At 42.3% G+C, this 21,958-nt stretch overlaps 1 protein-coding gene across 1 annotated transcript in view; it reads right to left on the bottom strand.

Moving 5' to 3' along the window:
• Positions 1-5,520: 5,520 nt before the first annotated feature.
• Positions 5,521-21,958, bottom strand: part of DCPH1 (damage control phosphatase 1) — a 31,409-nt gene continuing 14,971 nt past the window's right edge. The window contains exon 6 of the mRNA XM_089669852.1: positions 5,521-19,590. Within this exon, the coding sequence (XP_089525978.1) occupies positions 18,829-19,590 (762 nt within the window). The 3' untranslated portion in view covers positions 5,521-18,828. The remainder of the gene's footprint in view (positions 19,591-21,958) is intronic.

Raw genomic sequence — 21,958 nt, 5'->3', positions numbered from 1 at the left:
TCACTGATGGGCACTGAAAGGCAGCACTCATATATGGCACTGATAGGTGGCACTGACTGGTACTGTTAGGTGGCACTGATAGGCAGCACTGATGCACACTGATAGGTGGCACTGATTGGCAGCACTGATAGGTGGCACTGATGGGTGACACTGAAAGGCAGCTCAGATGGGCACTGATATGTGGCATGGATGTGGCACTGATGGGCACTGGCAGGTGGCATTGGTGAGCACTGAGAGCTGGCACTGATGGACACTGACAGGTGGCACTGCTGGGGCTACACAGATCATCAGGGCACACTGATCATCAGTGCTCTGATGATCTGTGTATATGTTCCCTCTGAGGAATGCCGATTACCAGCTCTCCTCTCCTCATGAGCTGTCAGCGTGTGGGGAGAGAAATGCCTATACCCGGCATTTCCCTGTTTACATATGATCAGCTGTGATTGGACACAGCTGATCACATGAGCGAGCTGACATCTTCGGCTCTTTCCATGGATCGGTGATCCACTGCGTCCGAGGGACACAGCGCACCACCGATTGCCGCGCTGCACTCTCCAGGAGCCGTGTATGCGTGGTTAGAATGGGAGAACGTCATATGATGTCCTCCCAAAACGAGAGAACCACCTTGCGTCTGTCATATTACTATATGGCGGGCGAGAGGTGGTTAAGAGGCCATCTGATGGATACATTTTATGTTAAGGGGCACTCTGATGGTCATATTCTATGTTGTGCCCATCAGAGTGCACCTTAACAATAAATGTGCCCATCAGAGTGCCCCTTAGCATAAAATAAGGGGCATGCTGATTGGCACTTTTATAGTAAGGGGCAGTCTGATGGGCGCATTTTATGTTATGTTGTGCCCATCAGAGTGCCCCTTAACATTCAATGTGCCCATGAGAGTGCCCCTGTAAGACTACACCCTACCTTGAGGGCAGATAGGAGCTGTGTCAGGAAGGGGGAGACAGCCGAAAGACAGGTGCACCTTGCTCAGGTCCAGTAGACTTGGGGGGGTAATCTGGAGGTGTTGGTATTTCATGATAGACCAGTGGTGTCAGGTGTATCTGGCATTGTCTGGCACTTGTCAGGCATTGCAGCTATTCCTGGTGACGGAGCTGCAGTGGACTGCGACCCCATTACCCTGAATGTGCCTGATCTCATCTGAACTCAGAGACTAAAGCAGGGTCAGCCCTGGTTAGTACTTGGATGGGTCAGGTGCTGTAAGCTTTTCCCCTCCAGAGTCTGAGGCTGCTGTATTTTGAGAAGTATCTTGGGCAGAGGATGATAGGGCAATCTGAGGTGAATCGCTCCATCTTTAGCGGCACACACCTAATAGGTTAAGTATGCCTCTTGGGACCTTCTGGGTTCATCGCATCAGGCTTTTGCCTTGCATTTTCCCTTGGAGCAGAAGTTATGGGCTTATTATTGTAAGACACTTGACAGGTTCACAGGCCCAAAACCAAATGGGGACATGAGGTCTATCTTAGATCTCAAGGCGCTAGACATAAGTCTAGCCATCCTTCTGTTTCGGATGAGATAAATCCTCAGTGGTGGCCTCTCTGCAAGAGATAGATTTTGGGTGTCCATAGTCCTCAATGATGCATATCTTCATGTACCAACTGTTTTCAGGCTCATCAATAGTTTCTATTTGCCATAAAGAATTGCCATTTTTGTTTTGGGGCACTGTCCTTTGGGCTGGCCACGGCCTCCAGAGTGTTCACAAAGCTCCTGGGGACACAGGGGGGTGTCAATCTCAGAATACCTTAATGTTCATTCACTCAGGGAGCAGTCAGTTCCAAGTTTAAAGCAAAATATAAGAAGCAAAAGGTATCCTTTAATGAGTCTCTGCATGGGGAAATGGTATCTACGTTGAATCGGTTTCCTACATGCAGTTCCACTCCAAAGGAACATTGTCCCTGGATCACAAAGCTCCAATCATTGGATTGCTGGAGGGTTTTGTCCACAGGCTATTGCAGAGTTTGAATAGGTGGCTGTTTGTTTGGAATCTGGAGAAGGGCTAATTTTCCTTCTGGTTGGGGGGCTGGTTTGGAGGTGTTTACAGTTTAGGGGACATGGTCTCCACAGGAGAGAATACTGCCTCTCAATAATTTGGAGCTTCAGGTAGTATGCCTTCTCTGAATTATTGGATGAACCAGTTGCACAAACTGTGGTCATGGTTCAGTCCGACAAAGCCCTGGCAGTGGCATATATCAACCACCAGGGCGGCAACAGGAGTTGTGCAGTTCAGGGAAAGGTGAACCACATTCTGTCTAGGGCAGAACAGCATGTGTTGTCTCTGTTGGCAGTACATATTCCAGGCATAGAAAACTGGCAGGGGTTTTCTCCCCATTCATCAGTGGCTAATACTGGGAGAGTGGTCCCTGCATCTTGAGACGTTCTCGACAGCTTGCCAGCATTGGGGAACTCTGAATGTGGATCTACTGAATTTCAGGCTCTACAACACATTAGACAGGTTGGGGTTTATTTACTAAAGCTGGAGAGTCCAAAATCAGACGCCCTTCTGCATAGAAACCAATCAGCTTCCAGGTTTCATTGCCAAAGCTTCATTGAACAAGCTGAGGTTAGAAGCTGATTGGTTTCTATGAAGAAGGGAGTCTGATTTTGGACTCTCCAGCTTTAGTAAATAAACCCCGTTGTGTCCAGGTCGAGAGCCCCACTGGCAATAAGAGTAGATGCACTAGTAACACATTAAGAACCAGTTCTCTCCAATTTATGCCTTCCCCCCTTTAACTATGGCCACATCTTTGAGCAGGATCAGGGAGGAACACTAGCCAGTGCAGCCAGTAACAGTGTTCCTGATCACCAGTGGTGTATTTATTTCTTGTGCTGCCCTAGGCAACACAAAAATCAAACACCCCTCCACCAGCAGGGTGGCTCTGCCCCCCTGAAAATTGCCACCCAAGGCAAACGCCTTGTTTGCCTTGCAGCAAATACGCCAATGGGGAAGTGTATTGTACATCAGGAGTTGTATTATAGATCGGTAGGTGGGGTTATACTGTAGATTGCGATGTGTATTGTAGGTATGCAGTGCGGGATGTGTATTGTTGATCGGTAGGTGGGGGAGCTGTATTGTAGATCGGGATGGTTATTGTAGGTGAGGAGGTGTATTGTAGATTGGTAGGTTGGAGTGCATTGTAGATTGGGAGCTGCATTGTAGATTGGTACTGGGGGATGTGTATTGTAGATCAGTAGGTGGGGTGTACTGTAGATCGGGAGGAGTTTTATAGGTCAATAACTCCTCGGCATGTTTTCTCAGCACCTTCTCCCTCTTGTACTGGGTGCTATGGGGTGGTGTACTGTAGGTAGATACTGGGAGGGTGTACTGTAGATTGAGGTGGGGTGTATTATAGATCAGTATGTAGTTTGTGGGGGGGGTATTGTGTAGATCAGGAGGTGTATTGTAGGTCAGAGGTTAAGTATTGGGGGAGGTGTACTGTATATTGGCAAATAGTGGGGGAGGTGTAATATAAATTGATACCTCCGCAGCATGCGTCCTCAGTGCCTTCTCCCACTTGTACTGGGTAATAAGCTGCTTGTTGTCCTCTCTTCAGCTTGGCCACCTGCTTGTGTCTCGCTTCCATGTTCTCCAGCACAGCCACCAGAAACAACATCAACTCCTTCACCGGCTCCTGCTCATAGCAGCCGCTCCATCTCCTGTTAGATTTAGGCCACCAAAGAGAAGACCCGCTCTGACATCGAGGCCCCGGCCTCCTCCTGGTACATCAATCCATCCTCCAGTTCCATCACCGACACCGGCCAGGACCGCTGACCATTCCTGTACCCCCAGCAGTATGGAGCCTCCGCACCAGGTCCCCACCCTTGCCACTGCTTCTTGGGGAGGCAGCGCCACCCCCCTGAAAATTGCCACCCAAGGCAAACACCTTGTTTGCCTCGCGGTAAATACGCCACTGCTGATCATCCCAAAACCAGTTAGTATAGTCAGCCTGCCGGCTGTACTAACCCTGGTCTGTTTATTAAGTATGTCTCTGCCTGCTGTCTAGACTGATCCTTTCCCTGTTAGTTGACCACATCTCTGCCACTTGAACTGACACCATCTGCACATCCGACTTACTACGTTTCTGTGAGACACCAATCCCAGCCTTCTCCTTTAGACAACTGCAGTCCTGGAACCAAAGGGACTCTTTTGTTCACCCTTTGTTCAGCTCCTGTACTTCCCAGTGAACATGGTATTCCTGTGGGCAACCACATAGCAGTTGGTTAGGCTTGTTTGGCTTTTAGGAACAGGGACTATCATAGGTGACACTACACTAAGCTATATTCCCTGACCACTTGTATAGAGGCAACCATTACATTGTTTTCTGTACACTGTTGGTTGATTGTTGTGATACACAAGATAAAATGCTTGGTACATAATCAGTCCAAACACTGAAAAAGTTTCACACGTGGTATCCCCATACCTAATATGAGTAGCAGAAAGTGTTTTGGCGTGGGGTTCTAAGTATGCATATTCTGTGTGTGAGAAGTATCTTATAAAATTGACAATTTTGTGTAAAAAATACATTCATTCTGTATTTTCCAAAAACGTATGGTGGAAAAATTAGATCTTCAAAAGACTATGACTTTTAAAAAAAAATACGCTGGGGTATCTGCTTTTCAAAATCTTGTCATTTTGTGGGTGTTTCTGCTACCTTGGTGATCTGGGGCCTCCAAAAATATGATAGCTAGTCAGGAAATTTGATGCGTAATTTATGTCCCTTGAAAAGTTAAAGGTGCTCTTTGGATTTTGGGCTCCTCTATGGATCTAGGTTGCAAAAAAAGTCTCACATGTTGTATAATTCTCAGAATGCCTATGATGTATGTTAGATATAGCTTATTAATTGACAGCTGTGTGTAAAAAATATATTTTCAATCTCCAAAGACTTGTGTCAAATAGTGTGATCTTCAAAAGACTCCCCATGCTTCTAATTAAATACATAGGAGGGTCAGTGGGGGTGTTTGTACTGTCCTGGAATTTCAGGGCCTCAAAAAATGAGACAGGAAGGCAGTACATCAGGATTGATAAATTTCAAATTTACCAGAACTTTTACACAGACTAAATAATATACACTTTATTTTTAAGGTCAAATAAATTTAGCTGAATACACTTTGGTTTAAATGTATACAGATAGATTATTTATTTGCAGTTTTATAGCAGAAATGAAGAGAGTTTTTTTTTTCAAAATGTTCTGTCTTCTTTTTCCTTTATATAGCAAACAATTAAAAAACCCAGAGATTATTAAATGCCTCCAAAGGAGTGCTTGATAAAATTCAGTTGGGTACCGCATTGCATAACCAAGTAATAGTCAGTCAATATAGCACAGTACTGAAAATGGTCTGGACAGTAAGGAGGTTTAACACACCATTCTTCAAGTGGATAAAAAAGAATGCCTTTTTTCTTTTCACATGGAATAAGATACTACTAGTCTAAGTGAGGGTATAAGGGCCCCATTCACATAAAATGTGTGTTAAACAGACCAACTAAAAATTATTACACAGGCAAAATAAAACACACAAGAAAATATTTTATTTTTCAGATATCCTTTTTCCCAGAAAGTGTAAACATGACATATCAGGTTATTACACATGCAAAATTAGGATGAGGTCTTTGATACAAAGCAATGCTGCTAAAACAATGAAAACCCACCCCAAATATAAAGTCTATTTCCACCCTGTTCTGGTTACTACTACACTGGATCAGCAACCATATTCCAGCACATAAATTGATACAGTAAAGTGTATTTCTCTTATTTCGTGAAAAATATGATCAGATTTCCACAATATCAGCAGTTTCCATTTATTAAAAGGGATAAATTTGACTGTTACTAAACCCGCAACAGTAAAATCAGTCTGTATATGCAATAAAGTATGCTTGTTATACTCACTGTGGAATCTAAGGGGTTAATCCTCTGCATTGTGTAAAAAGGCTGTTTGATCCTGTCTTCTCTGCTCCTCCTCTTGTTGAAATGTCCACCTCTCATCTCCTGATAAGATAAACTGAACCCGTACCCATTTTGCACATGCCCAGTTTAGTGTGTATTGTTAGAGTTTTTTTTTTTTTTCTTGGGAGAGTGCAAATGATCAGCACAGGGCCAATCAGCACTGTCCAAACAGAGGTTTCGCATCTTCCTAGAGCAGAAAGAAAACTCCTCCTACAAGCTTTAACCAGTGCTCTGCTGAACACTGATAGATGTCACAAGACTGCTCTAACTTCTGATGTGAAAAGGTATTTAGTAGTTTATGTTTACAAAAATAATTGAATTTCCATGTTGTGTGTACTGTGGGAGACCAGATATAGTGAATGCCGATTCCGGGGTTTAGTAACACTTTAATAGGAAGTAACATTGACAGCCATTTTTAAAGTAGCAAATTCATTAAACTATGCATTTTCTCTGGAAATCAGAACATGAGTCACTGACATCATTAATGGCTACTGAACAAACAATCTACAATCGCAAAGAGGGTTTTACAGAGACAAAATGGCTGCTAGTCTTACTTCTAAAATCTGAAAAGTAGCAACCAACGAGCTATTTGTTGTCCGGTGTTAGAAAATGGGTGTCTAAAGCCTGGTTCCCCTGTTCAATAGTGTTCTTAGGGCCCTGCTTGTAATAACACTCCTTTTTTTCTAAAGAAAAAATAAATTTTGTCATTCTGCAACCATTTTGAAAAGTAAATATTTTCTCTATTCATACTGAACAAGATAGTTCTAATGTGATTTAAAAGAAAATGATGACTGTGATTGATCTCTAAAGGGCGATCAGGTATGTGATTTTGTGTTGTAAAAGTAATGGATTCCTGCATGCTGCCCTTTTCTTTGCCCAGTAACACTTGTTAATGGTAAATCAATGGCAGGTTGGCAGATGCCACGTCTCTCTGGACAGCCGAGCAGTTACACGAGTACAGGGACAGGTGTGTAAAGGGCCACTTACCTGTCCCTGTACAATCTATAACCACACAGATGTGAGGTTACAGCCGTGGCATCTGTCAACCTTTCTTCAACCTGTACAGGCTTCTAACAGCGGCTGTACACAAACACCTGTAACTGGCAGGTGCAGAAATACGCTCCTTCGTGATGGTTTACGGCCCTCTGTGTCCATGTGAATGAGGCCTAAAGGGTGTTTGAGCTGCACAATCCAGTGTACTCTGTTTTGTTCCATTTCTGGGTGTATGAATATCTGCTCCCCCTGCCGCACACTGTGCTTCCTCCAACAGGCTCCTAAGTCAGAGGAACCACAGCAGGTGGCAGGGGAAGCGGGTATTTAAGGCCCCTTTCAGATGGGGAGGACCAATCAGTGGATGCACTTGGTCAGCAGGGGATCTCTCCCCTTATCCCTTCCGAGCAAGCGGATGACAGGTCTGTGTCCACTCCACTGCTGCAGAGCGGACACAGACACAGCCCACTGATTTCTATTGGGCCGGTTGGATGGAAATGGACCGCCTATCTGTTTCCACCCGACTGCCATCTGATTTGATCCGCCAGACGGATTGGGGAACAGATTCCCATTAGCTTTTTAGCGTACAGGAACGGATGCCAGCGGATACATGTCCGCTGACACCCACCGCTCCATAGAGAGCTATGGATGGTCGGATCGGGTCCACCTGCAAAACGGACAGGATTGGACCATCAGTGTGAAAGGGGCCCAACACACTATAAGTGTTGGATACCTGCAGCAACCAGGGAGCAGCATAGCAGCAGAATTAGAAGACAGGCCATAGGAAAGCTAAGTATATACACACTTTAGTGTGGGCTTTGTTTACAAGTGACATGCTCTTTAGTGTGGCCTTTGTTTATAAGTGACATGCTCTTTAGCCGCTTCTGTGCCGCCCTATAGCAGAAACACTGCTACAGGATGACACGGGTGCGCAAAATCATGTAGATATACGTGATTTTGCATTACCGGGTAGAGGCCCTACCCACGCCGCCATTCGCAGCCTCGGCTGTCATTAACCAGGTCCCGGCCGGAGATTACTCGCCGGCACCCAGTGATCACCGAGTATCTCCAGCGGGGGAGAGACCTGTGTATAAACACAGATCTCTCCCCTGTCAGCTCCAGCACACTGCTTTGTATGGCTCTGCATAGCAGAGCCATACAAAGCAGTGTGCTTACAGTGAAACACAGCATACTTAGTAAAACACACACAGCACACATTTAACCCTTTGATCTCCCCAGATGTTAACCCCTTCCTGCCCAGTGCCATTAGTACAGTGTCAGTGCTTTTTATTAGAACTGATCACTGTTTTGGTGTCACTGGGGATGTCAGTGACACCAAATCAGTTCCCTCCAGTGTCAGAATGCCCGCCACAGTCCCGTTATAAGTTGCTGATCGCCGCCATTACTATTAAAAAAACAAAATTCCAGTCCAATTACTTTACACATATTGGGATATTTTTTTTAGTAGAAAACATTTTGGCCTAAATTTGATTTTTAAATTTTTTTTACTGGACATGTTTAAATAGCAAAATGTAAAAAATATTTTTTTTTTCTCAAAATTTGTCAGCCTTTTTTTGTTTATATCGCAAAAAATAAAAACCGCACAGGAGATCAAAAACCACCAAAGAAAGCTCTGTTTGTGGGGAAAATGGACCTAAATTTCATTTGGGAGCAGCGTTGCATGACCACACGATTGTTAGTTAAAGTAACACAGCGCCATATCACAAAAAAATGGCCTGGTCAGGAAGGAGGGTAAATCCTCTGGAGGGCTAGTGGTTAATGTGGGCTTTGTTTACAAGTGACATGCTCTTCAGCATGGGCTTTGTTCACAAAGAATAGGGTCATTTTAATTATTTAAATGACCCACTACAAAAAGAACCCCAAAGACCAAATCAGTAAACATGGTTCTCTGGAAGACAGATAATTGATGCATATTTAGGCCACTGTGGCATTTTGTTTTTGTTAAAGAAGTATTCCTGTCGAATCAGAAAGCAGTATGTTAACATGAGCGGCTGTAGAAATTCACCAGTTATAACCAATGAAGTACCAGTATTTCATCTACCTTTCTTCCAACAGAACAGCATCTAATTTCCAGCCCAAAGACCAACACCCTCACATACCATGTGTCAACGTTTATCCCCTCCACCACATCATGCTGATACACAGCACAAGTTACATAGAAGAAAACAATAAAAGTGTATTCTATAGCTTGGACGTTGACCTTCTTACATGTGACAAACCAAGGAGGAGATCCAGCCACATAAAACATGGGTACATAATTTAAAACATTCCTATAGCAGAAGCTAGTAATGGTCATTACATGGAACACCTTCTCCATAAAATGACAGCTAACAAAGTTATATAGTATCAATCACCTCAATGTCTGTACAGTTTCAGGTAAGTTTAAACATGAAGCCCCAGTTTATCAACCTGCTAAAAAACGTAAGACCCCAATGTGTGCTAAAAGTGGAACTTTATTCATAACAACTGATAAAAAATAATGTTCTTTAGCAAGAAACATACATCCCACATTAATAATTATGCTACCAAAATTAGTTTGTGCTCCGACCACCTGGCCGCGTCACTCATTCTCTGTGAATGTGAAACTACAAGTCTCTACAGCCTTAGTGGCTGTGGGCTTGTAGTTCTCAATTAACTACCACGGCACTGTGCAGCGCCATGGTAGTTCATAGAGTCTTCCCATCAGTATATCTGCTTGCTCATAGATCCCGTAAAGGCAAGCAGATATACTGACAGGTCTTCAGGAGACCTGCATGGCACCAGCACTCTGCTGATCACTGGTGCAATGGATTATGGGCACCTGCAACAAAAAGTAATACATTTACATTTTCTTTACCTGCAAAAAAATGTGTAATTATTATTTTTTGTATAAAGGTGAACTTATTCTTTAACTCATCATTGTAGCATGCCCGATATGCTATCACAGCTTTACGAATCAAGGCCATCGTTTGGAGTTTTATTTTTAGCCCACTAACTTTTTAATTCTAGGTTAGTAGTAGAAGAATATTGTTTAATGCTAGCTATTGATTATTGACAAAAAATGTGGGTTTCAGCATATTAAAGTGTACGACTTGCCCTTCTCCTTGCTCCTGTAGGCTTCCTCCATCTGTGTCACCACTTTTCTGAAGCCTCCTCACGTAAGCATTCCTAGGTACGGTCCCATGCCTGCCTCCTCCACATACAACAGGATGACTTTGAGGAACAGGCAACAGTCCAAAGCATCCAGAGGAGAGTACTGGAGCAAGAAAACGTAACACAGCCCTTTCAGCTCCACCTAGACGAGCATTTAACCCTTGTAATGTGGGTTGCAGGATGGGGCAGGGCCACTGCAGGAGTTCAATTGTAGAGTTTAGCCAATAAATAGTATCACTTAAAACATAACCTAACCCCACGAAGTGGAAAGGTGGGGCAGTGACATCACACTCTCTACCTTCTCCACTAAGAGAAAGCTTTGCATTCATACAAAAATTATAATCAGGATTATTTTCAGAATCCCCCATACATGTCCAGCATTACTGCTCTAGTGAAAGAATTTTTGGCACAGTGATCTTTGGCTCGGTAAACATGTAAACAAAACACGGTCTCTAATTGTTCTTGACCACCATATTGTACTTAACCCCATATACTAATTCTCAATACTAAACCCTCATTCTAACAAATATCTCCTGTTCACACTGGTGCATATACGCGGTGGCATGGATGGTGCATTCACATGGTAGGTGAATGGGCTCTTGTAAACTGAAGAACATCAATGTCAACCGGCAGCATAGCAATGAGTAAGAGTTCTTCAAATGTATATTTATGTTGTAAAATTCATGTTTTTTTTACTGCATGAATAATAGAAAATACCCTTGCAATGGGGCTTCCCCTGAGCTGAGAGGGTAAATGTTTGTTTTTGTCAAGGGTACCATTGAAAGTTTTACTTACCTATCCCTCACTCCACAGGTCTTCATCTTCTCAGTGTGACTGTGCTCTGGAAGTCACTTCTCTTTGATGTACTTTCGGTCACACTCTGACATATACAATGCAGGACCAACAGTTCTGCATTTTAAGTGAGGATACGAAGGGCAATCTCATAATATAATGTTGGAGAGATGATGACAGTGCCAGTTGCAGGGGGAGTGAGGGATCAGAGAAGTAAAACAGCTTCTTAAAGCTCCCCTACACAAAAACAAGCAGTGTGGGGTGAGCCCCAGTGTAAGGGTTGATTTGAATTTTTCCTGGACTAAATCCTAAAACATTAAAGTTGAACTCAGAAAATTCAGCCACTTTGATAAATGTGCAAGCACACTATAAGTTTAACAAGGTGCATGCCACCTCCTGGACCTATATCTTTAATTTAGATCTTACAGTTTTATGGCACTCCCAGTGGAGGGTGGGCTCAGAGGATAGAAACTCTCCCTTCTGCTGCTCATTCACAGAAGTCTTTATATTTTGTGAATACAATACAATGGATTCTGTGAATGAGCAGAAGAGGAGAGGGGGAGGGGCACAGCAGCTGCATGCGACTCTGCAGCCGACGCAGCCAAGACCAGAGGGTCCAGCGATGGAGCTCCAGCTAAAACTATCCTTCTGGAGTACCATAAAATGGTCAGATGCAATTTAAACAGACATATCCACTAGGTGGTATGCACCTTATTGGATTTAAATCATAGTATGACTGCACATCTATCAAAATGGCTAAATTCCCGAAGTTCAGATTTAAAAAAAACAAAAAAAAAACCCTTTTATTTTACCTATTCGCTATGCAATATCTATGTCTCTTCAGCTTTTTCCTTATTAGTTTCAATTCTTACACCATGCAAAGCTCAGCCGTGCATTATAAGGGCTTCCAAGTGAGTGTGCACACCTGATCACATCACGTATCAGTGCTGAGTAGATATGTCGTCCCGTCCCAAAATGGGAAGATGGGATGCCAACATAAAGAGAGCTTCAGGTGCTTATGCTAGCAGTATAAAAAAATAAAAATGAGTTCATATATTTAACTTGATTAAATATTTTTTAAAGTTTTTCTGCCTTAGCCTAGGTTCACACTTGTGCGGTGTGGGGCACCGCATGTGATTCAGACAGAAATTGCACCGCATTCCTTTTCAAATCACATGCAATTTTTTGCAGTGTGATTTGAGCCCATTAATTTTGTATAGGCTCATACTGCACCACACCTGCATGCAAAAGGTGCAGGGATCTTTTTTTGTTGCCGCACCGAAATAGGATCACATGGTTGTGCACACTCATGTGATCTGATTCTTACAATCGCACTGCATTTTGCGACCTGTTTTGGAGTGTCATTAATTTACCATAGACACAGGTGGCAGATCACACAAATGGAGTGTGATTTCAATGCGGTGTGGGAAACGTTCAGGATTCACTGCGTTTCCTGCACCGCTTAAGGTTTCATTTCAGAACATACTATCTGACCAAAGAAAACTTCTAAAATAATAACATGAAATATCACATTATGTAAGACTTAATTTTGGTTACATTGCTTCTTTTTTTTTTTTTTTTTTTTTTTTACAGTTCTCTCTGTACATTGTTTTAATTGTCTGTCTTGAAACAATATAGCATTATAAATTGATATAAAACAGATATGCTAGAATCCATTAGAACATCCAATGACTGCCAAAACAAACAAGCAAGCTAGAATTTGAACCTGGGTTAATACAGGAAAGATGTTCCCTGGTTCCAGCAGCCCCTCTTTGTCATTTGCAGTCACTGTTAACCGCTTCCCGACTGCTCTATATCAGAACAACTGTCACAGGGTGGCAGGGCTGTGGGATTTTTCATTTCTGGATAGGGGCACACACAGTGCCCTACCCACGCCGCCATTGGTGGCTACAGCTGTCGATCAGTGGGTTCTGGCTGGAGATTCCCCACCGGCACCCGGCAATCACGAGGAACACTAACAGGGAAGAGGTCTGTATGTAAACAATACATATCTCCCCCCTGTCAGCATCAGCATGCTGCTGTGTGTTGCTCTGTATAGCAGAGCAATACAAAGCAGCATGCTTACATAGTAAAACAGCACATAATGTGAAACACACGCAGCACACAGTTAACCCCTTGATTGCCCCAGATGTTAACCCCTTCCTGCCCAGTGCCATTAGCGCAGTGTTAGTGCTTTTTATTAGCACTGATCACTGTATTAGTGTCACTGGGGATGTCAGTGGCAGTTAGTCAGTCCCACCCCAGTCCCGCTATACGTTGCTGATTGCCACCATTACTAGTATAATAAGAAAACAAAATTCTGTTATATATATATTTTGTAAACACTATAACTTTCACGTAAACCAATTAATTTACACGTATTGGGATTTTTTTTCTTTTTTTGGCAAATGCATGTAGCAGAATACATTTTGGCCTAAATTTGACACAATTTTATTTTCTAAATTTTTTTACTGGATATGTTTTATAGCAAAAAGTCAAAAATTTTTTTTTTTTAAATTGTCTGTCTTTTTTGTATATAGTGCAAAAAATAAAAAAACAGAGGCGATCAAATACCACCACAAGAAAGCTCCATTTGTGGGGAAAAAGGACATAAATTTCATTTGGGTGCAGCGTTTCAAGACCGCGCAATTGTCATTTAAAGTAACGCAGTGCCGTATCGCAAAAAATGGCTTAGTCAGGATCGGGGGTAAATCCTCTGGAGGGCAAGTGGTTAAAAATACAGTTGAGCATTGGGATGGGGGGGGGGGGGGGGTAAACACAACAGAACTATGTGATAGGAGGCTGCAGTCCACCCTCATCAACGTACTAATGACATTTTTAGATAAAAACGGTTTTCATTACATACCTTAATTTAGATCCAGTGATGACATCACTGCGTCTCTATCTTTCTATGCAATGCAGGCAGATCGTGGATGGTTGGAGGGGCCAGCAGGCTGCTATACACAGCTTTCTGAAAACATCACAGAACCCTTTACTCCTCTCAACAGTGGATGAGTACTTGAGAGTGCCGATATCAAAATGCCTTTATAAACAGTGTGGAATAGGGGGCATTCTTGGCAGACTCCTTTTACTTGCAGACCACCCTAGGTAATGCCCACATGTGATGCTGAGCCTCCACAATTGAATGAAAGTGGTGGGCCAGAGACAGTCAGGCTAGGGAGAAAAGGGCTAGATAATGCTGGGCATTGTCCAGCTTCAAATGCACATTTTGAAAAGCTCACAATGTCCAGTGAAATCAGAATAATCAGATTTCAGTAGAGGAGAGGAGCCTGCACTACTGTACACACAAATATATATACTTCAGTACAGCACATCATCATGCTGTGCTACCTGTATTACCACTAAATAAGATGCAATGCAGCAGCCAAAGGCAAATTCTCTTTGTCTCTTCCTGTTGAACATCCATAGGTATCAACTGCTCTTAAAAACGTTTTTGCGTTCTTATATCACATGCTGGTACGTCATGAAATTCTGAAGAGCTGTAACTTGCCCTTGGTTAGTACAGAAAGAATGACTGTCCACAATGGATGCCTGCACTGGAAGAATTATTTTCAAAGCAGAAAGAATAGAGCTCAATGCACTGGGGCCCCTGGAGCAAGTTCTTGAAAGATACACTTGTTCAGAGTGAACATGCATGCAATATTTCAGGGGTTCTGTATGCGCAGAATACTCTCAGCAGGGCTGACATGTGCCCAGTTCTGAGTCCAAAACCACATAGCATTACCCCAACACTTGTTGATGTGCAGTATATGACAGTATATGACAGTACATTGCTGTTTATCCTGGATAGCACCCAATTCACATATACAATAAGGGCTCATGCACCAGGGCGTACATTACTCTGCACTTCAAATTCTGCAGTATTGTGTTCTATGAGCCCACATACACTGGTCTGTATTGGTCATTGTGTAAACTAAAAATCGAAAAGTCTGTTTGAGGACGGACATATAGAACGAATTTTACTCTGTATGCATGTAATCTTTTGTGCTAAGGTTTACATGCATACAGTGCAAACCAGGGGTGAACTGACAACTCATGGGGCCCCCAGGCAATAGGGGATCATGGGGCCCGTGTCCTTGCCCAAACTCAAAAAAGCCTATGAAAAAGGTACCAGGGGAATCTCATGGGGCCCCCTACTGACCCCGGGCCCTCGGGCAGTGCCCGAGTTTCCAAATGGTCAGTCCGCCCCTGGTGCAAACGCACTGGAGCCTCCTGCATCCTAGCAACAAAAGACACTGGCAAGATCTGGCAAGGACCACCTGCGTCTTAGCAACCAATAAGGTACATTTTCACTAAATACTGTACGCATGTTACCCTTTGTACAAATGTTATACTGTATGCGTACAGTGCACAGACAAGATTTTACGTAGGTTCTTGCTGGTGGTGCGTTACCCCTAAGTGGAGCAGGTGTTTCATTTAATGACTGATGAAGGGGCAAGTGAATTAGCTGCCCTAAATCCCAATAGAACCCTCTGAATTTTTTACTGTAATGCAGTCAGGCTGCATATACGGTGATGAATATTGCTTTTTTTTTTTTTTTTTTCACTGCTATCTTGCTAGGTGGCGAGTTAAAAAAAACAAAAACCCCTGTGCTAGCAGTACTCAAAGTCTGACGCTAGGGGTGGAACTGACTAATCAATACTACTCACAAAGCAAGAGTAACGTTTATTGGAACCGTGTTCTGCTGGAGAGCTGGTGTGTGACAGCTGAGGTCCAACTCTCATATGTGCTACCAACATAGGGGCTTTTAACCCGTGTTAAAGTATAGCTAATAAAAAAAAAGGACATTTTATATATTATGCAGCCTGAGTGTATTACAGTTATAGAGTAAGAGGATTCAATTGGGCTTTAATATATAGTTCTCAAACAGAATTTTGGATGATCAAAAGGTGACTTCTACAAACTTCCAGTGATCAGTAACATTGTGTGGGTACAGAAAGCAGCTCTGGTTGTTTGGATGCTACAATTCTTAAGCTGTATCATTCTGCAAAAATCCAAGATGAGAAAATGCTGGTTATTGTAGGTTCTGGGGACAAAGACTCTCACAATGTCTGGCAATGGCCTGCAGCACAAGATCCTTATTTCTTTATGGAAGAGACTGGAAAAGGCTTTTGAAACCAAAGTACCGTCCAGGCAGAGTGTCCAAGTAAACAATCCATGACATTCAATGTAACCAGTGCCAGAGTCATAGTTCAATAGATGCTAAAAAAAAAAAAAAGTCTAATTTTTTTTCCTTTAGGCAGTAAGCATTTGTGCAGCTACAGCAGCATTAACATGAAAAGGAATCTGCCACTTTAGAAACAACACATTTATCAGTTTGGTACAAATATTCTAATTTCTAATTAATTTAAAGTAAACCTGCAAGGAAGACAAAATATGCTGATGTCCTTGATTTGCCAAAATACAATAAAAAAAAAAAAAAAGATAAATCAGAGAGACCCTGTCACTTCACCCATCCAGGGCTAAGTGACAGAGTCTGTGTAAAGCCTACCACCTGATCACTGAGGGACATTTATCAATTCACACAGTAAGGCAATGCTAAGAGAAACAGGAGCAGTAATATAGATTTACTACAAGGTCAACCACTTCTAGTCCATGGTAAGGTTCTCTTTTTTTCACACACATTTTTTTCTAGAAAATTACTTACATTTTCTGATAACAGAGGCCCTGGAGAATAAAATGATGGCTGTCGCAGTTTTCTGTCACATGATAATTGCTCAGCCATTTATCAAGTAACAAGTGCAAATTTTCAAGAAAAAAAATACACAAAATTAATATTAAATGACCACAAATACAACAGAATACCCATTTTTGGTAAAACATGATGTTGCATGGAGTAAATAGATGCCAAATATGTCAAGAATTAAAATTGCACACACCTGTGAAATGGCGAAAAACTATGATGCCTAAAATTGTCCATAAGTGTCCAAAAGGATCTTTTTATGGAGGGGGGGGGGGCATTTGATAGCACTGTAAAAGTGATTGGGTGTAAAGCCACCCGATCTCTTTTACAGAACTGTCGACTGAAAAGAAATTATATCGAGCTGCATGGCGGCTGCAGCCTGGTCTTGTAATTACCACTTGCTGACATGCTTTTAAAATACATACATCAGTCAGTAAAGTGGTCAAAGCTTGATTCGTAAATTCTCAGCTACTCTAAAGTAGCACAGTGACAAAATGAAGCCTAGCCCTGGCCACTTCTTAATGGTGTGTCTGCTTACAATGAAAATGTATGGTTCTAAATCTGGCTAAACTGGCTGTCCAGTATATATATCCCCTTTTAATGCTCACTTGTCTTTTCTCCATCGCAGCTGCAACCAAAACATCCGATGTCATAATTCAGAGGGAGTGATGACATCATGCCCCTCTACCATGTGACAGTGTTAAGACATAGTGAATGGCCACAAGGCCCAAGCACTGATTTATGGGAGGTTGCATGCTTCATATACCTAGAAGTCCTGGAGATAAAGTGCTTGGGCAAGGCGACAGGGTCTCTTTAAACATAATGCTTCAATGAAGTCACCATATTGTTCCCCAATGCTAGAGCACCAGCAAATAGGCAATACTTCTGAATTTTTGTTGGGTGCCAGTATACAGCCTTCCCTGTTTCCCACAGTGCAGTGATTGGTGCATGAGTGGCCAGTCCACAGTCCCAGTGCTGAAAGTTGTGGAATGGAGGACAACTTGCTTATCCCAATGCTAGTTTCGACTTGCTGGGGTCACTTTGTGCTAAAATGGACACAGGAAGTCACATTCTCTGTTGAGAATGGCGAGTTGTTTTTTTGAAAAAGGGGTAGCTCACCTATGTCTATCCTGGCAGCAGAGACAGATGTTTCAGGAAGTGTGGTCAGCGTGGGGATATTCTGCACATCTAGTGGTCATGCCCACAATTGATAGGCTTCTGGTCCAGGGTTTTTGGCCTATTGCAGACTCTATTTCATGTGATAATACGCAAGGACGCCAGATTGGCTCTCCTACACTGTCCTATACTGGGGCTTTTCACACCCCAGCAGCAATTGGCTTCATATCTTTTCATCTCTGCTAAGAGGATCATTGCCTGTGCTTGGAAGACTCTGTCCATTGCCTTCGAGGGTGTGAAAACCCAGATGACCGCACTGATGGTCAATGAGCAGACGTCCAGTATCCAAATGGATTTGCACGCAAAAATCCTTAACGTCTGGTAATCTTGAACAAGCTAATCCTTCCCATCTTTGCCTACGACTAGCTATGGTTGTTTATAGGTGTCGCTTGCACCAGTCCCAAATCGAAAGTGGTACTTTCCCGAGTGGCACTTCACAGTGGGCTAACTGTGAGCTTATTATGTTTTCTCTGAACATACTATAAACAAATTGGAATGGAAAAAGGGGTAGATCTGAAAAAAAATTATTTTGGCAAATAAAGGAAATTAGAAAATGTCATAACGTTCAAACAAATTGATGAAGATATTCCCAAACTGGCAGGTCTTTTCAAGCTGCAATTTGAATTCTCTAAAGTCACAATGTTACAAAATTCCAAAGTGAACTACGCTGTAAAAGAAGGTCTATACTTGCCTCTGATGGGCTGTGTGTTAAATCACTGCTCTCAAAAGAACTGCAAAAGAGCTACTTGACACTTCCAGGCAGTCAAATAGTGTGTTCCCCACTGGGCACTCTTGGTTTCTTCAAGTTGGCTCTTTCATCACTACAGAACACTGTTGTGACATAGTGGCTTGTGGGAGGAACTACAGCACAGGGGGTGGACACTCTCTCTGATATAACTAGAAGTGTCAGATAGCATCAAGGGATGGAGTATTTCAAAGGAGCAAAGTTTCAACACTGGCCATCATAAATGTAACTGTTATTCTTCTTTTACAGGGCAGCTCTATTTAATATACTGACTTAGTAATTTCAAGGTTGCAGTTACTCCACTGTACCATTTAACTAAACTGGATAACTCCATATTTCCCAGATACCATCCACTCTGGTTCTGAAGCCCCAAGTCGTTCTCCTACCCCGGCTTTTAATCCTACTTGTACATCAGCTTTTAGAGTTCTGATGCTGCACAGTGGTGCTGGATGAAAGGTTTTCAGAACCTGAGAAAATGGAACAGTGAAGTCCCATTTTCTGTCTCCAGTGAGTTTCCTGTAGTTCAAATCTCCTTTAAAAAAAATCAAATCAGACTTTTTCAGCTCTGTGTACAGATCTGGAGCGATTTTCTCCATGCTCCAAAACTCATGCGGCAGAGTCCAGAAGATATGCTCATGATAGACCCAGGAACCCTTCTTCAGATTCTCCTTCCATGTCTGACCACACTTTGACATCCACTTGTGATTGGCTGCTAGTGACTGTTGGATTGTCCAATCAAAGTCATGCTTTGTGGTGTCTGAAACAAACCAAGGAATGCATTTGCCATGAAAATGAACTTCAGTGGCCAGGTTAAAAAACAAAATGGCATCAGCTAAAATGAAGTCTGTTACTAGCTCAAATCCGGCATTATCCAGAACAATGTCAACTCTGGTCTTCAAAGCTTTCTCTGAGCTGACATCCTTATTCTTTGTGAGGGTGTTCCAGAGGGACTCCATATTATCCACCAATATAAATGGTTTGAGGGACTCCAGAGAAGCAAGAATGCTGATTTTCTGAGAATTGTCCCGACCCCCAGAAATAGAAAGGTCACACTTGTTTCCCCATAAAGAGACCTAGTAAAAGGAATAAAAACATAATTAAAAGCAATATTCCAGTTTTTATTTTAACAAATAAAATAAATTGCTCTGATGTTTCAAAAATAAATATGGCTCTTCTAGATAAAATGATGGCTGTCATCATTCAACCCACTTTCTGTCATGGACATAGCCAAAAGGTCTGGGTTTAATAATGCTGCAGAAAAGAGTGCATCTCTACAACATTCAGGATTGCCCAGCACCAATGCGGGAGCAGAAGAGAAGAATCCGTGACATCATTTGACCAGCGAGAAAGCAGCTAGATTTAAAGGTATGTAATCAAAAATACATGTGGCAGAGGGGTGTGGAGGAAGGGATTTCAGAAATGTAGCTTTATTCACCCTTTGGAAATGAATCTTTCATGCTTGAAGCTGAACTTAAGGCAAAAAAATCATATGCGCAGGATCTCAAGTACTGAATATGCCCCACTTATCTCTCTGATCCTATTCTTGCACAATTCTGCAGTCCCTACTCCAAAAATCATGCTAATGGTAGTCCACTGTCAGGTAGGTTACCACAGCTTGACTTTGTGGAGCAGAACTAAAGAGTAATTTGAACTCTGTTATGCATATGCACAGAATTCCAGGCACATCATTATAGCATATGAGGTTCAAAAGTAATCATGACAATTAAGATTGCAGATAGTAAGATAAAAAAAAACTACATCAATGAAAAAAAAGGATTGTTTTATCAAGATCAACTAAAGCACAAAAATAAATAAAAGAAAACAAACCCTTGTATCTCCAGAACTAGAAATCTAGTATGTCTATGGAAGCCAAAAAAACCTTACAAAAGAGTGGACAAGTTTGCTTTGCCTGGATAAAAAATTTCTTCCTGATCCCCAAAGGCAATCAGACACTCCCTATGTCAACAATCGTCAGTGTTATTTCTTATACCTGCAATAGCCAATTGCATATTGCACTTTTAGAAACACATCCAGCCTTCTTCTTAAAGATACATAGTCCTGACTTCCACGTCTGAAAGGGACTGAATCTCTTTCATATGAGCAATTCCCAAAGTGACTCAAGAATAGTAAGACGGTGGCTTCCACGAAAAAGCAATAGTTGATGAATTGTTAAAACCCCTGGCAGCTTTTTATTTTTTTTTGCGGTTTCTATCCCCACTGGGTAAATTTACTCTCTCTCTGTTTATGACAGAAAAAGTGGTGAGAAATACAAAATTGAAAGCAGTTTTGTTATACTCACCTGCTCTGTGCAATAGTATTGCACAGAGCAGCCCCAAACCTCCTCCTCTGGGTTCCCCACGTGCGATTTTGGCTCCCCCTTTTTTCTGTTTGCCCCCAAAGTAAGTGTTGGAAATGGGGGTAGATGTGCAGTCTCAATTCCAAGCCAGGCTGTGTGTGTCCATCGACACACACAGTGTTGCTCAGCCCCGGCCCCCAATCTCTGTTCACAGGATTTGACAGACAGCAGCAGGAGCCATTGGCTCCCCATACCCTCAGCCAAGCTTGTGAGAGCCAGATGAGAGGAGAGAAGACTGGCAGATGGGCACAGCACTGGATCGATACATGTAAGTATTTGGAGGAATGGGGTGGTGGGGATGAGATCAAGTACTAAAATGTTTTTTACACTAATGCAGGGAATGCATTAAAGTAAAACATGTTTTACATTTAGAACTACAGTTGTCAAAAGGAACAGGAGGAGATAGGAATCTTTTCATAGAATTCTTAAAATTTCAGAGATTTGAAAAAAAAAAAACCCAAAAAACTAAAAACTGACAGCTATTGGGGAGAATCCCGCTTCTTAAGGGCTTGTTTACACTTGCTTCAATATATGGCATTGGACGCGCTTTTATAAATGACTGAATGCCAATCAAAGCCCCTCTCACTAAATAAAATGGTAAGTTTCCAGTCCTGTTCACACGTTGCCATGCTTTGCTTCAAAAATGATACCCCGTATTGCTTTCTTGGTGCTTCAAAGTGCCTCCAAAGCCTCTATTGAAGTCTATGACAAAGCTCACTAACAGCATCTGCAGCTTTTGAGGGGCCTTTTCTGTTTCCAGTGGTATTCAATACTAAAGCTTTTCCCTGGGCAGTTTGACAAATTGCCCGAAGGGGTAGGCTCTTGATGCCCCAGGCTCACAGGACCTGTAATTAATGATGTTGGGTGTCATTCAACCCTGTGTGTAGCATGGAGAACCCGACTTAATTATTAATTTTTTTTTTTGGGGGGCAACTGGGATTACCCAACAGGATTTGGTAAGGGGCCTATTGAAAAAAAATAAATAAATAATATGACACAAGAGTTTGACTGTAATCAATCATTTTCCAATGAGTATATAAGAGGAAGGAAGTTTTTTTAGTATTCTTGAACACTGCTTGGTCATT

The sequence above is a fragment of the Staurois parvus genome, unplaced genomic scaffold, assembly GCF_062004578.1.
Source record: "Staurois parvus isolate SC_StPar_1 unplaced genomic scaffold, SC_StPar_1.0 ptg000010l, whole genome shotgun sequence".
Taxonomy (NCBI): Eukaryota; Metazoa; Chordata; class Amphibia; order Anura; family Ranidae; genus Staurois; species Staurois parvus.
Note: the sequence above shows the minus strand (reverse complement) of the source record. Positions and strands in the feature narration are given on the sequence as shown.